This window comes from Xyrauchen texanus, chromosome 18, assembly GCF_025860055.1.
Source record: "Xyrauchen texanus isolate HMW12.3.18 chromosome 18, RBS_HiC_50CHRs, whole genome shotgun sequence".
Classification (NCBI taxonomy): Eukaryota; Metazoa; Chordata; class Actinopteri; order Cypriniformes; family Catostomidae; genus Xyrauchen; species Xyrauchen texanus.
The window spans coordinates 37,464,565-37,481,435 of NC_068293.1; the positions used below are offsets into that span (position 1 = coordinate 37,464,565).

The 16,871-nt window shown below is 35.0% G+C and overlaps 1 protein-coding gene across 3 annotated transcripts in view; it reads left to right on the top strand.

Annotated features, from left to right (window-relative positions):
- LOC127658682 (PTB domain-containing engulfment adapter protein 1) overlaps positions 1–16,871 on the top strand; it is an 81,745-nt gene that overhangs the window by 36,999 nt on the left and 27,875 nt on the right. Inside the window, exons 1-2 of one of the 3 annotated variants that reach the window (XM_052148108.1) lie at positions 6,378–6,544; positions 14,433–14,512. In XM_052148108.1, the coding sequence (XP_052004068.1) occupies positions 14,485–14,512 (28 nt within the window). In that variant the 5' untranslated portion in view covers positions 6,378–6,544; positions 14,433–14,484. Of the gene's footprint in view, positions 1–6,377; positions 6,545–14,432; positions 14,513–16,871 lie in introns of those variants that run through there. The other 2 variants (XM_052148106.1, XM_052148107.1) reach the window with 2 other exon arrangements.

Consider the following 16,871-nt stretch of genomic DNA (forward strand, 5'->3'; position numbering starts at 1 on the left):
GAAAATAAATTATTTCAGATGTAAGCAATAGTGACATTATTACTGAAACTTACCCATATGGATTGATATGAAATTTAGAGCTTGTGAATCTGTATCAAATCGAGATATCTGTATCAATACCCAGCCTTAATATTAATAAATGTAACTTGTTTATTAAGGTACCGGGAACCGCTTTTTTTTATTTTTTTAAATACAGTAGCCTAAAGGTTTTCATGACTTTCTGTTTTGTAAATGGTTCTCAAACAAGCATTCTTTTTGCCAATACGGTTGGAAAACCGTACTAAAATACACATAGTTTTTCCTGCACTACAATTCAGTGGCACTGCAACACCACTATTGAATCAGCAGCATGAAACATATGTAGTCTGATCAATGAAAAAGAATCTTACAATATTTTCCAGTTTTTTTGAATCTACAATCTACATGAGGATTAAAAACTTTTCAGATAACTGCTTTATTTCACCACTATGTACAATCATCTGCAATCCTCCTTACTACTGTGTAATGCTATTATAATTTATAATCAAGCTCATTGAACATATTGGCTATATGTTTAAAACCAAAAAATCCAAAGCGATGACACACAGCTGTTGTTGCTTGTCTAATTAAGGACCTGCTTACAGAACATCCAAAAAATGATATTATATATCAAAAGTTCATGACCACAAAGAGAGAATACCAGACATTCCAAGATTTTGTAGATATAAAAATAAAAGTACAACACAGGTAATGTTTAACATGTGCACAGCTTCAGCCATTAATGACAGGAAAGGACATGATGAAAGTTAGTCTTTACTCTTTAATAATATGTTGACCGTGAATCCCAACTTCTTTTCAACCACTAACATTTTGGAAGTTATTTTTGTGAGAATAAATAAATACATAATAAAGATTCTGTTAAATAAGTAAATATTCCTTGCCTGTTCCTCAAGCACGCATTCAATTTGATATCATCTATTCTTACTATACACAAACATGTAGATAGATCACACACACACACACACACACTGAAGCCATGTAATCATTTGGAAATTGGGGCTGACACAGTTTTATCCATAGCTTGCTCGGAAATGTGTATGCTCTCAAGGAACCTAGAGGATACACAAAATCAATCAAAAATCACAAAGGAAAACAAAAAATTATGATACAAAATTAAGAAATTGAGGATATTAAGGAATTACAATTTTTAGACATATTTTTAGACATTATCCTAGATCCACAAATTACTTTTGACAAGAATATAAAGAAAATATTAAATTGTTTTTAACTCATTAGACTCTTGATATGGCACAGCTTTTTCTGCACACAGTGATCTTCTCTCACATTCTATACTGTATTACATCATTGACCCAAACAAGTGGATCTGTAATCAGTTTAATGGTGTAGAGTATGAACGGAAAATCATGAACTCATTAATTCTGAATGCAATGCACACATTCTTGCAAGGGTCCTAAAACCCCCAAACACTGTTACTCTCCCCACACCCCCCTCCTTAGATGAGAAAGGAATGTGAGATTTTCTTAGACACACACGTTCCTTTCATTTAAAACCCAGAAATGGCTTATTTTTAAGGAAATATGTTTTATTCCCGTATGCTTGGGTATTTCTGCTGTTATATCAAACTAGTTAAGATTGTTTAGTTGTGTAGTTAAACTCTGAGGGCTTATATAAATAATCTAAGAGTATATATTCACTTTTAAGTGTACCAAATACAAGTTTCTTGTTATCAAATTAAACCTTACGACTCGCCCTAGCTGAATATATATATATATATATGGTTACATTAAAATGTATTCTGCTATGTTTTACCATCTTTTGAGTGATTCAAACCACATCCAGACCCTGTTGTAAATTAGGCAAATGGCGAGCCTTGACAAGACAAAGGGAACCTTCTCACGCCAAAACTGAGGAGCCTCATTGGGTCATTCCTCCCAAAGGAGGCGTGACCTTCCTACCTTAAAAGTCAGGATCTGGTGTGGAATCACTCTCTCTTTGTCCTCTCTTGCTCTCTTGTCCTCTTGCTTTCTTTTCTGAACCTCTTCAAGTTTTCTTCAACTTCTCTTCAAACTCTCGTCAGACATGTCTTTTGTTTTATTTGGCGTTTATCTCAGTCTTTTCCTGGTCTTCGGACAAAGCTCAACACTCTACGTTTTTGGAGCAGTCCGATATCCTCCGGGTGAAAGGACTCTCTCTCAGTTTCAACCATTACTCCTAAGATGCTTTGAACTTCCCGCGAGCGATCCACGCTCGAGAAGCACCAAGAGAAATCCTCCATCTCACGGACGCAACGAGGACGTTCACGCACACACGCAGTCTTGTTCAGCGACACAAAGGTCCATTTTGCAAGTATTATTCCATCTAAATTCAAATGCGTTAAAGTGTGTAATTCCCTTGCTGGCTCTTAAGGTTTAACTGTTGTAACTTAAGTTTGCTATCCCTGTAATTTCTTTATTTTCCTTACTGTTTTACTTTGTTTGTTCTATGTTAAATGTTTGTTGTTAAATGTGTTTGTGTTTAATTATCTATATATATCTGAAGCAGACTTTTGGGCTATATAACCCCTGTTTTGGGGCAATTTAGAATGTATTGTTATCTGGTTCAAACCGTATGATTAATCATTGATTACAATCATTAGTATTAATTGTACATTCCCCAAACCTGAACCAAGAAACCCTACAATGGCATCTCTGTATAATCAGGCTGTATGATTTCTGGATAGAAAATCAAATCTATGGCAACATTGTCACATTCTTAAAAATCATAGTTTTCTAAGTTTTACAAATGTAATATTTTTTTCATATATGAAATTGCTTTAGGCAAGATGGTAACAGAACCACTAGAGGCATTGCAAATGGTATCTGCAGAATTAATTTTAGGAGAACTATTAATGGACTAAAAGCCTTTTCTGTAAAAGGCTCTCAGCTTTGGAATACCTAAAAAATTAAATAAAATTGAAGTTTTATAATATTTTATAATAATAGTTAAGTGTTGCCTGGAATCAAATCAGACTTGCACTCACTCTTAGTTTAGTCCATTTTTTTATTTTATTATAATTTTTTGTTGTTGCATGTGTTATTTCTATTTATGTGTTGGTTGTTAACTGTTTGTGTGTGTGTGTGTGTGTGTGTGTGTGTGTGCGTGCGCGCGCTTGCGCTTTAAAGGCTCAAAGGGACTTGAAATGCAAATTAGCTAGTGCTAATTCTTTAACTAGTCTTTTAACTAAAACTGTCTTTTGTACTGTCCCTTTACAATTAAACTCATACATAGTGTTGTCACAGTACCAAAATTTCAGTAGTCGGTACCAATACCATTGAAATTAAATGGTACTCCATACCATTTTCGGTACCAAAGCAAAAACAGGTTACTAAACAACACTATTTTATTAACAAAGTTAACAAAACATTAGCAGCAGAACTAAGAACAGAAATATGCCATTTGAGCAACACTTTAATTTAAATATATTATTTTTGAATTATAACAAAACTGTACAATGTATGCTTAAAGTATTTTTGAACACTTATATAAGATTTGCTTCAACTTTTGCAACTTTTACTTTAAGTTTTACCAAGTACTAAAAAAAAACGAAATAAACAAGCATACAATAGAATGAATAAAAAACAATTTCCAAACTAATGTGCAAAGTGCTCTCATATTAATAAAGCTGCATATTGCCATTTTCTTCACGATAAGAAATGCACAGTTACCTATATTATGATTAAATAAGCCATCGCGTTCTAATCGAGCTCCATTTAGCGTTCGCGCTCGAGGGATGAATGTCCCCGTGGCAGTCTCTCTCGGCCGTGTGCAGTTTCAATCTCTCCCCCTTAGATCTGGACATTCGTGCAACTCATTGAAGAGGCGCTTACCACACAGAAATGCCAGTATCTGAGTTTAAAGTTATTAACATGATCATCTTCTGTATTACGAACTTTAATAAAGCTATAACACATTAAATATAACTGCATTTGTAACGGCGGGATGTTTCCTTTAAAGAGCTCCACCTCTGCTTATTCCACAACGAGACTACTTCTGAATTAACTTATACAATTTTATTTTTTTATTTTTTATTTTTTTTTTTTTTTATAATTCCCTAATACTTTGGGATCTACATAAAATGAAGCTGTGAAAGTTTAGAGTGCATCTGGACTGTGATCCGTGTAATTATTCCTCCATCAGGCGTGAACTGCTGTGCTGCTCCCGCGCGTCATTAGTTTAATATGATTTCATTTTATGTTAAATGAGATCAAACGACTATTCGACAATGAAAAATGTTCTCGTCATTTTTTTTATTTTCGCCGTTGTCAATAATGTCGACTAATTGTTTCAGCCCTAATGCAAATGATAATATGCTTTTAAACTCACCTGCTTTATTTGCTTGAATAAATCCAGGTGTCTGTCTTTCAGGTGCTTTATTAAGTTTGATGTGTTTCCTCCTTTCGTCAAAAAATTGTGAAAGCACCGTTTACAAATAGGTTTTTGCTGATCTATGATGTTTCCTTTTCATCAGCCTCAAATACAAAGAATTTTCAAAACTGGCTTTTTCCACTTTTCTTTTCGACAAGATTCAGTTGAGTCTCCACAGCAGCTTTGCTTGTCGTCATCTTTTGCTTGTTGTGAGCGTTCGAAAGTTCCCGACTCTGCATGGGTACCGGGTAGACCCGGTACTCCGGTACCTTCAGAAATTCTGGTATTGTAAAAATTGTTTTGTTTCAGTACCGACTTGGTACCGGAGTACCGGTATTTTTTGACAACACTACATACATGCATACTTCATGTCACTGTTACAAGTGACCTGCCAACAACACATAAAAAAAATAAAAAAAAACACTTAAAATTGCTTAACCACCCAAACACACATTACTCCCATAGACTCTCATTGAAAAAAGCAAGCGATTGTCAGAGAAATGGGGACGGCAACAGCTGCTAAGATAGGATTGGTCAGAAACACAAAAGGCAGGGTGTAGTGACGGGTCAATTTTCAAGAAATCTTGCCAGTGTTGTCCAGGTATATGAAATAATTACTCCTGGACCTCTTGAATGTTATGGTTTGAACTGCAGAATAAGTACGTTTTCCTCACGAAATGGAAAATGTCTAAGTCTTAAACTCTTCACTCTCTCCTCCCCACATCTGTCTACACAAGGCTGAGGGAATGAGATTATGGAAAGCAAAACGAGTTCAAGGATAATAAAGCAAAAGAATCCTTTTTAAATATTCTCAGAACTGGTGATGCCAAAACTAACACAGTCCCACCCAGACCACTCTACCTCTGCATGGAGTTAAGAAAGAAGCTGTACTTTCTCATACATTTTTTTCTATATGAGCAGAACATCTTCATGTCTGCTCTCTGCCGAGTGTCCTGGTCATCTGTTATCGTTGTGAAATGTTGAACAAGGCAAAGGTGTCAGATTTCAGTAAAGCATAGCACACTTAGCTGCCAAAATCCACTGTCTTGCACTCAAGTATGAAGCAGCATTTCTGTGGTCAATTTTATTTTTTTCCTTTTTTTTTTTTCTTGTGTTGAGCAAGTTTTCAGTCTGTTAATGTCTCTATGTGAACTTCTATCATTCATGTTTTTTGGGGGGACATTATGAACACTGACCAAGGCTCCACAGTAAGAAGGATAAGGGGCAATTAACAATAGTTGTGAAATAAAAATGTAAGTATGACTGTATTGAAAGTTAAAATAATGTATGTTGTGAACTTTCATTAAAGTATCTAATTGATGACTGTTCTTCATACTTGTCAGCTGATCAATATGCTTTAGTAAAGAGGATTTAACTAATTTAAAATAATTATTCTGACAGCTAAAATGATTTGCCCCATATAACAGTGAAAACGCTTCACTAATATTAGCAATTATGCTAGTTAGCAATTACATTATCACTTTTAAGTGTGCTTATATTTGAAATACAGCAGATTAATATAATTTTTGGTATAATGGCCCCAATCACTGTTAGTGTAATGGGGAAAATTGTAACACTGATTTCTTTTTATTAAATTCAATATTTTGATCAAGCCTTTTTCAATGTAAACAATTTAATGGTACCATTATAGTTGCCACATACTGTATATATGCTTCCCATACCGAAAATGTCAGTTAGATTTGCACTTGTTTGGAAGTTATGAAGGAAAATGGAAAAACAATGCCCCCATTGACCCCCTAAAAAATCTAAATATTTGCCTCCCTACGCAACAATACATATGTCTGTCATTCCCTCTCTCTGTCCTTTTATTTTCTTGTTTTTTCTTTTCTTTCAAGAGGTTGTCTGCCACTCTTGAGACATCTCGTTGAGTGTGCAAACCCACCGCCCCTTTCACTTCAGTGCTGCACATAACCCCATCTGGCCCACAGCTGAAAACTATTAAAAACTGCTGGAACTTCCTCCTTAGTATCCCAGTTTGTGTGAAAGCGAGTAAGTCGCCTGGCTCTGCATTTCACCCATCTTTCTGTGCTTGTCTTAAAGTGCTCTCCATCGGCATTCTCATTTGGCTCACATTGGTGGAATACACTGGCTGGTGTTGTGGAATCTGTCCTTATTGTTGGTAAGAATGTTGGCCTTTTTCATGTAGAGAGTTCTGACAGAAAGGGCAAGAGTGTTTACGTTAGAGCATGCTCCGAGTTCAGTGGAGAATAACAACTGATCCATGGAAGGAATGCCGTGGGTTGGATTAATAAACATGATTGCTGTAGAATGTTTGCTTTTTGAGCTCAATGAATAGCACTCCATAGGAAACAAATGAAAGTTTTATTCAGTTTTGTGCTTCTCAGGGTTACTGTTTGGTGGTGATGCATATTTTTGTTGTAAATGTTGACTGAGTCTGCACGGATATTGGTCATATCTTTGGAATTCTCATCAGCTTTGAGCAGCCTTAACTTTAGTTTTTTTGGGGGTTGTGGGTGTTTGAATGTTTAAATATTTTACTTCATTCTAAATGGCTACATTCTTTTCTTATGAAGTGCCTTGGAGCATTTGGATAATTTGAATTTTGAATATTGTAAACAGAAATTATAATGAGAAAATGGGGCACTTTTTTCAAAGTTCCAAATGTTACCAAAATGTGAACATTAGGTGTCCATCTAATATAACATTATATTTTCAGTTTATGGTAGATGCACATTAGTTCTACCACAGGTCTGTTGAATGCTTGATTCTGATTGGTTGACAGATGTTCTAAGGTATGCAATTATTTTCTTTGAAGTAGTTCCAGGTCTTCACTGCACAATGGTTCCATACCACTTTACAAAATGATTTCTGTTATTTCAAAGAGCAGTACAGGCTATTACAGCAAAATAACCATACAAAACAACAACATATAAGTAAATCGGATAAGAACGGTAATCAATGTCTATTGTATCTTCAATTTCTGTTGAAAAGTGCCCTTGCGCTCCCTCACCCCCTCCCCCCTCTCTCCTTCTTTCGCTCTCGTTTCACATATACAGACACTTATATACACTCGAGTCGTGACCAACACTCAGTCTTGATGTAAATATATCCCTGTGACTTTATCACTGAATCAGTTTCTATATTATCCTTTTATAACTAAACATCTTTTAATATCTATGGAAAGAAGCACCCTCCCCTCCCCCTCTCTTTCGCACTCACCCCATTACACATGGACACACACATACAAGTGTTGGGGAAGCTACTTTGAAACTGTAATTTGACAAGCTACAAACTACTCCTAATTTTAAGTAGTTAAGCTACAGTCAAGCTACTCTTTTGAAAAAGTAGTTGAGTACACTACAAGTTACTATCAAAAACTAGCTAGCTACTTAATGAGGCAATATTTTTTTTAATGTTACTATCAAAAACTAGCTAGCTACTTAATGAGGCAATATTTTTTTTAATGTTACTATCAAACCAATATATTAATTGCACAATGACACAAATGACATTTATTAATTAAAGTGTTAATTAAATACATTTAATGAATAGTAACTTTAATACAGTTAATAATGGCCACAAAATAAAATACAACATTATAAAATATTAAAAAAGATCAGATGCCTTTTAAAAAAAATAAAAAATATGTATACTATACTTCACACTTTTCAGTCCTGCTGTGGCCAAGTGTAGCCTACTTCCCTAAAGATCCTTTTTTTTTTTATGACAAACTCTCCTTGGGCTGACATTTTTTGTTCTTGTCACATAATATTTAGTCTGGATAATATGTGAATAAAGACTCACATGGGTTCATGCTTATTGTATTTTGTGACTTTTTTGCCATTGACATGCAAGTGCCAGCTTTACAGGTCACATACAGAGGTTGCTCTAAAAATATTTGTTCTCTTTGTTCAGGTCCAAAAAAGTGGATGGTCGGGAACCTATGGGTCGCGAGTGACAAGTGGCTCTTTTGTTTAAAAAAAAAGTGGCTCGCTGGGTGTCTCAACATTCACCGATACATGATCGTTTAAAACTTTCTAGAGATAATTTTCCTGCAGAATGTGTGGGTGCGATTGCAAAGCTTGAAGTCAATGACACCATTTTGATTTCCTTTCTCCCAAATTTGTTTTAAAGCCTCCTCCTGATGAACAAGGTTTGAAATGAACACCCACCAAATGCAGATTTGTAATGCAGAGTATTTTGCTGATGGACCAGCCACTGTGGAAAGTGACCTGTAAGACTTTTCGGAGTGATCTATTACAAGAAATTAGACACAAATATGCATGTTTGATTTTTAATAATTTCGTTATTTTAAATGCTTTTTTTTGGGTTTCTTTTAAAGTGCAATTTGAATTTAGTAAGGGTCTTTTTGTTTATATTTTTTGTATTCCAATAATTTTATTTAATATTTAAATCAAAATCAATAAAGCAAAAATATTCACTGACCTTGGGGGTTGACCATATTATCGGATATCACGGTCATTTAAATGCGATTATTATTCAAATATTTATTACATATCTATTTTAAAAATAATTTCATGGACACCCATACAAACATTTGTACTCTATTCCATATTGCAACATGTTACCTATTCATTTTCACATATTTGTTTGTTTTTGAGTAGTCTATGGGAAATCTAATATCAATTTTATTGAAAAACTTTACTGTGAGATCGTCGGTCGTTTTGCTGGTAAAAGTTAGATTTTTACGCAATAAGGAAGGCTATTAGTTATAATCTGACCAACTTGATGTAGCGTTTGGTCACGCTACACTGCTACTTGCTGGAAAAAGTACTTTGTTTTAAAAGCAGCTGAGCTACTGTCAAGCTACTGAAAAACTTTGTTACGATAATGTGTGAGAGAGAGAGGTTAAGAGAGAAGCTAACTACATGTAGCGAACATGTAGTTAGCTTCTCTTTTAACCTCTCCCTCTCTCTCACACACACACACACACACACACACACACACACACACACACCATCTCACACACACACCATCTCACACACACACACACACACACACACACACATCACACAATACCTTATTACTCCAGTAAGTGCTTAACAGCAGCGCAAGTCTCCGTTGCTTGTACTGTACAAAAGCAAGATGCTGAATACAGGGCAGAACAACGTAGTTCCACTCACAAGAGAGTTTTAGGGACAAAAGCTGTCTAAAGCTGTGGTAACAATGGTATAACTGGAATAATTGACTCAGGCACATTGAATTATTGAAAAAGGTTCTGTTTTGTGTTTGAATAATTTTTAGAATTGTTTTCTTCGATTTTGACATTTCCTAAAAGTCTGTTCTAAAAGTTTAGATTTTTTTATTAAAACCAACTTTTACGTTCCCCCTCTAAAACTTTGCTGTTGTTTCAAATGCACACTTTAAACCTGAATAAGTTAAAACTTAAAATATATATAATAAAGTATAACTTGTTTTTCTAAAGGACTATAAATTTAAAACTTTGATTTTACTTTAATCAAAATGTGTTTACAAATCTATTAATTTTAATTAACTACAACTCAAAATTTTAAGTACTGCAAACTTAACTGAAATCTGAACTGAAATCATGAATATACTTTTAAGTATTAAGTAAGATAAAATGATTTTAAATAATTAACTTAATACAAAGTATATAATTGTTCTGTAACTTAAGAGGTGGTAGGAATGTTACTTAAAATTTTTGTAGCAACTGATTGCCTTGGTTTTTTTTTTTTAAGTGTGCCTAAATTAAAAATGTATATTTTGTAACTTAAACATAATAATTTTACAACAAAAAAGACAACAACATACAGTAAACATATCCTGAAAATTGAATGTAAAAAGACCAGGTGTACAATATTGATAAATCATGAGGCATAACATGAATATTTAAGACATTTGACAGGTAAGCAAGCTATCTTTTATAGTAACATGAAGGTATGCTGACAAGAGAGAAAACACATTATCTAATTTTCATGAGAGCGCTAATTTTAAGGGCAATATTTGTGTCCATGCTAGTGGCCATGGGTGAGAGTGTTTGCGCTCTATTGCTGTATGCGTTCAAACTGTGGGTATAGCCTATTGTATGTTAATGAAGTGGCGCAAAGCACAATTGACTATTTACATTGCACTAAGAGGTTGCAAACCACCTCTATTCTCAGTGCAAAGTCAAACTTGCAGTTTGGAGATTCGATAAGCAGGTGCTAATAAAGGTCAGGTGTCTCAAACTCTGAAAATAAAATAAAACTTCAAATTATGTCCCTGACAATCAATGGTGAAGCCATTTTATGAAACATCTTTGAGATTTGTGTTAAACTTTCTATCTTGTATTGGTATTTTTCTGCCTGTTGTCATCAAGTGGTTTTTAAGTCACTTCAAAAGGGGCCGGTGGAAGAAGTGGAAGAGGGTAAAATTGCCATGATTTGACCACTTTGCTATTTTGATAATTTTTTAGTTTAGTTTGAAATGGAACTTGAATTTTTGATCTAAGTTTTTGATGTTTCAATAAATAAATTACATTTTTAAAGCAAAATCAGCTGACCTGAAAGGCCGATACAATCACTGGCTACTAGCCATAATTTGTGTGTCAGTAGATCAATTTAATTAATAATACCTGCATTCACTATCATATAACTGAACCTACATTCAAGTCATAAAGAGAACCAGAGTTTCCATGTTTATAAAGTGGCGTATAACTACAAATATGCCAGACATTCAACAAGGATTCAGTTACTGCTCAAAATTCTAATTAATTGCATACAGCCCACACTACCAAATTCTTATGAATGTGCTGTCTTTGTTTATATTGTTGGTGCTTGACAGTGAATATACTATATCATTGGATGGCTATGGTGCAATAGGAGAAGAACCTCAGAATTAAATTGCACTTGACCCAGCCCATCTCTTGAAATTTGAAATTTATTTGAAGGATAGCCCCTTGAGATGTACCATCTCGTTTTCGAGGGGGTCCTCTTGGCACGGACAATTACGGCAAACACACTTGCGCCTAGACTTCGCGCATGCTTGTATGAAAATACCAAACCATAATGGCCACTTCGACTGTACATGACATCACTTGGCGCTCTTTAAATAGGGCTCCACTGGAGCCATTTTTTGCCTTTTAATCCAGCAGACAGGACCTAGACAGCCTAGACAACGTAAAAATCTTGGGGGCCATACCTGGCTCACCCAACAGGCAGTATATATTACTGTGCCAGGTTCTTAGCCATACCTATGCTGGAGTTTACTTTGAGGATCCTAAATGTTATCTGCAGAACTATGCAACTCCACTTAAAGGAATGCCTTCCCTTTGGGACAGAGTGACCAGCACAGAAGTGATAACGGAAGAACAAACACAGCTGCTGTCAGTCAGGCAGGTGGACAGCACAGCCAGGTATTTGCCCAGGTGTGACTGGCCAACAGGTCATATTTCTTAGCAGAGTAGCTGAGAATGATTGGGCATTTTTTTTTTTTCTGTGGAATTTTTTTATTTATTTTTAATTAATGAATTAATCTTGGTGAAGCAAATGTTTTAAAGGGATAATTCTCTCAAAAATAAAAAAAAATCTGTCTTCAGTTACTCACCTTCATATGGTTTCAAACCGGTATGACTTTCTTTTTTCCATGACACAACAGGAAATGTATGGAAAAATGACAGCCTCAGTCACCATTCAGTTTCATTGTATGGAAAAAAGTTTCAATGAACGTGAATGGTGACTAACATCTACTTTTGTGTTACACACCAACATGGAAGTGGGAGAGGAACAATATAAGGGTAAATAAATGTTGACAGAATGTAAATTTTTCAAAGAAATTCCATTAAAAAAATTAAATTCTAGAAAAAAAAAAGTGGATGGGGACCTGGAACAACTTGGACATTGTGCTAGATAACTCCATCGGCGTTCCACGTGAAATAGTCATATGAATGTGGAATGACAAGAGGTGAGAAAATAATGACTTTTGGGTAAACTATCCCTTTAATAGGTGGAACATTGTCTGTAAATTTGATTCTTACTGTGTCTGCCTATTTTCAGAATACATTTCTGAAATATGAAAGAACTCCTAATGATTAGTGAATTATTTTCAAAGTTGTTCCAGTTCATGGCCTATTTAGGCTGTTGGCAGGCGTGATTCTGAAAACTCTGGACTACCTGCTCAATCAGAGATGACAACTGTCCTTGTACAGTACATTTGATTCTGCATGGTTCTTTATGACAGCTCAATTGACCGTGAATAAAGAAACACAAATTCTTTGTCTTGGCCTGCTGTCAGTTGGCAATTCTAACTGTCTTAGTCTGCCATGCTGAAGCCTGTTTGCGCTGGTCTCTTGGGGGCTTACAAAACTTTAAATAAAAGATACAGGTATACAAATATATTTATGTTTTCATTGCTGGCTTGTATAAATTATGTCACTGGTTGTCTGTCTTAGGAAATTGTTGGATTCATACTGCTTCAGTATCTAGGGGGTAAATGTAGTTATTAATTTCTGTTTGTTGGTTCAGAAAGGTAATTCAGTGAAACATCTGCCTGCATGTGAATTTGGATGTTTTGCATTTCTGGGAATCATGCATATGAGGTGAGGTGTCTCAAAGCTGTCTTGTTGTCAATTCAGATTTGTGGTTTCATTTTAATTTAGATTTTTCATTTGTTACAGAAACGACACAACCCTCAATACAAAAACTTCCTTTTGTGGATATGCCTACCTGGCTCAACCCAACAATCTGCTTTTTTTTTGTTGCTGTCAGATATTGTCATGTAAATAGTAAGAGGGGTAGTTTGGTTCAGATTGAAAAATAATAATAATAACAACAATAATAAAGTATTGATGTCGTCTTTTTCATGAAACTGTAAATCACAATCTTCTCTGCCAAGATGGCATTCCAAAATTGTATAATTTACTACTTTCCTTAGTACCACAACCCTCTCATGAAAACAAGCCATCAATTTTGTAGACATTGCTTTTTGTGACACTGCTTATTTTGTATGATGCTGTTCAAAAGCATTAATTTAAATCATTCTGGGACATATAGAAGTAGTTGTAAAACAATGGCATCTAAAGTGATCTTTGACTACTTGAACTCAGTCTAAGTAAAAAGCACTTAATGGGATGCTTGTCTGAATTTAAACTATTTTTTTTTCTTCTTCTTCTTCTGGACATTGATGCTGGAGAGGAAAAAAATAGTTTTTCTGTACTTGTAATTTTTGTAAAATTTTTAGTCGCCAAACCTCAAACCTGGACATAAAGATAACAATTAAACCGTTTAGCATCAAGTCCGCTAAGTCAGTCAAAACAGAATGAGGAGTGCACATTTTATATTCTCAAGTTACGAATAGCAATAAAAGTACCATTTTTTTTCTGACATGTTTAGCTCCACAATATATTCTGTAAGTTCACAAAATACGCAGCCTCATTTTCATTCCCGTCAAAAATTAAATATGGTGCTACTCTGGGTCTAGGTCTGTACCTGGTATTGTCTTCACAATATCAGTTAAATCAGTAATGCACACACAGACCCCTTGGGGGGATCTGTCTATCTCGCTCTATCTCTTGTTTCTTTTCTTTCACGCTTTTGCAATGAGCCTGCACGTTGAGGTTAATGTTTGATTAGTTTGTGTCATAGCCTGTGTAAACCATTGGTTAAGCTTACCCCCTGATGTGCGACATTGCCTGAGATAGAAGCTTAGGAACTAGAAGTTCTATTAGACTTCTCCCTATTAAGACTATTAACTTTCCCATTTGCTTCTGCACCTTGTTGAACTTCACTGACGCATTCTGTCTGTAAACCTCCAAAAATTCACATTCATTTATTTAAACCATAAAGGGTGTATTTAATTGTGGTTGTCAGCAATGTGTGTGTGTTTTTTTTTGTGGCCAGTTTATTTATTTTTTTACACAATATACATTCAAATTGTACATAATATATGCAAACATGCACGCACACATATTGTTATATCACCAAGCACCTGTAATAATTACAATTATGATTCTTTTTTTTTTTAAAACATGTGGCTAGATTTCTTAAATTCAGTGAGTTAAATTTCCACATCCGCTCTCATTCATCCAGGTAGAGGTGGCACATTCCAAGAAATCGCAGCTAAGACGGAGCGTTTTCAAGCATGAACCGGGCATTTAACAGGAAAAAAGGTATGTGTTCCAAAGGTACCAACTCTTGCCTTCCTTTCCTCTGTCTGTCAGCTCTACTGTATGTGCTAAAGTATGTTTAACAAGAAGTCCTTCTCTAACTTTACCATTCAATCTATCCCTGTCTGTCTCTCCCTCTCACACTCAGTCATCTCTCGCTCTTATATTCTTTCTCTCTCTACCTGTCTTTGTTCCTCTCCATCTCCCGTCTCTCCCATGTCTGTCATTTGACTTTGAGTAGACAACACCACCTGTCCCATCCTTCTCTCCTAAATGAATTAATGGGTTTTTGATGTGATCAGCCCTACCTGGCCAATCTAAGGTCCCAGATGGCAGGGAATGCACCAGTAATATTTCTGTGTTAGAAAACTCATGTTGCCCGGTCTGACTTGCTTTTGAAGATATAGATTATAATTGAAAACGGTATCTAGTGCTTTCCTAGATAAAGCTCTTTGACATGATGGATGACACAGTGATGTTTTGAGGTATGTTCTCATGTGAATTCAGGGTTAAACGAAAAGGAATTTAGATTTGTGCTTGCCCTGCCAATATTTTCACTGACCCCACCACAAAATAATTGTTTAGGGCTAAAATATTCATCCAATAATGAAATGGCGTGCCGATTATTAAATCACAATTAATCATATACAAATATTTGCTGCGATAGACCCCAAATAATGATAGCTTAAAATATATATATATATATATATATATATATATATATATATATATATATATATATATATATATATATATATATATATATATATAGAATAATAATTCAGATAATTACGTATATGCATATTTATTTTACTGTGTGTTTTATTTATTTCGCAGTATTTTACATTTATTGTTACCAAATCATTGAACTTAAAAGAATACTTCACACAAAATTGAAAATGTTCTCATCATTTACTCACCCTCAAGATATCCCAAATGTTTATGACTTTATTTCTTCTGCAGAACACAAACAAAGATTTGTAGAAAAGTATCTCATCTCTGTAGGTCCATATGATGCAAGTGAATGGTGACCAAAACTTTAAAGGTCCAAAGAGCACGTAAAGGCAACCTAAAATGTAATCCGTACGACTCCAGTTGTTTAATCAATGTCTTCTGAAGCGATACAATCGATTTTGGGTGAGAACAAACCAAATTATAACTAGATTTACATGACATGCAATCTCCTTGGTGATCATGATTTCAAGCTTGATTACATTTTCTTGCACATCTAGTGCTCTGTGCATGCTTCAAGCCCTAGGAAGTGTAATTAAGCTTGATATCATGATCGTGCCTAGAGACTGCAATTGTAGATATAAACACATAACTCGTAAACACACTTATGCTTGAAAATGATTATCAATCCATTCTAACTGATGCTTCCAAGACTTTCAAGATTAAAAGTTTGCAACACAGACCCAGTAGGGCCCTGAAATGTAAAGCATCTGATTTTTTTTAATGAATGAAAGGGTTAATATATAGGGATTCACTATACCATTTTTATAGATTGTATACCGATACTTGCATTTTTAATAATACTGTGAGATTTATTTATTTTGTAGATTTAACAGTATCATGTTTAATAATTTCATGAACAGTTGACACCACTGATAACAACAAAAGTACAATATAGCTAATCACCAAGGCATCATAAAATCAGACAAAATATTTTTTTCAATCATCTGAAAATTTGTTCTGCTGCTAATGCTTCTTCGTATTGCAACATTTATTTAATTAGCATTCTATGCATGCTGCATAGTATCCATTTTTGGTATGGAAGCTTTTAACGAGTACTTGCATTTTATCTGGTGCTGCTACCACTGTTAGTGCATCCTTAGTGTATTACACTGCAAATTAGTTATCATTGCTCATTTACCCAGGAGAAGTTGGAACCTGCTTTCATAAAGAGGTTAGGCATAACAGAGTCATTATTTTGGCACAGAGCAAAGCTCTTGTGGCTACAACACATTTCCCTCTACTGCCTTGCATGGATGTTCCTGCTGTCACTACTGCCTCTATTCTGGCACACAGGACAGTTTTGTTTAGTGTGAAGAACACCAAAAGCCCATCTGTCTGAGTCTGAAACACAGCACTGCATTTTTCTACCAACACAAAAAGGTCTATCCAGGCCACTTATGAACAGTACTAACATTTACCAGAGACAAACAGCAATTATCTAATGGCCATACATTCATTAAACAGCAGTGACTGGTGTGTTTGTGGTGATGTGATGCTACAGAAGATTCACAGAGAGTTTCTTATAAAGTGTGACTAATGCTGTCCTGCATTGAAATTAGGTTGATAATTTGTCATTTATCAATAAGGTACTGTTAATGTCTTTGACGATTTTGGATCCTATAAGCTC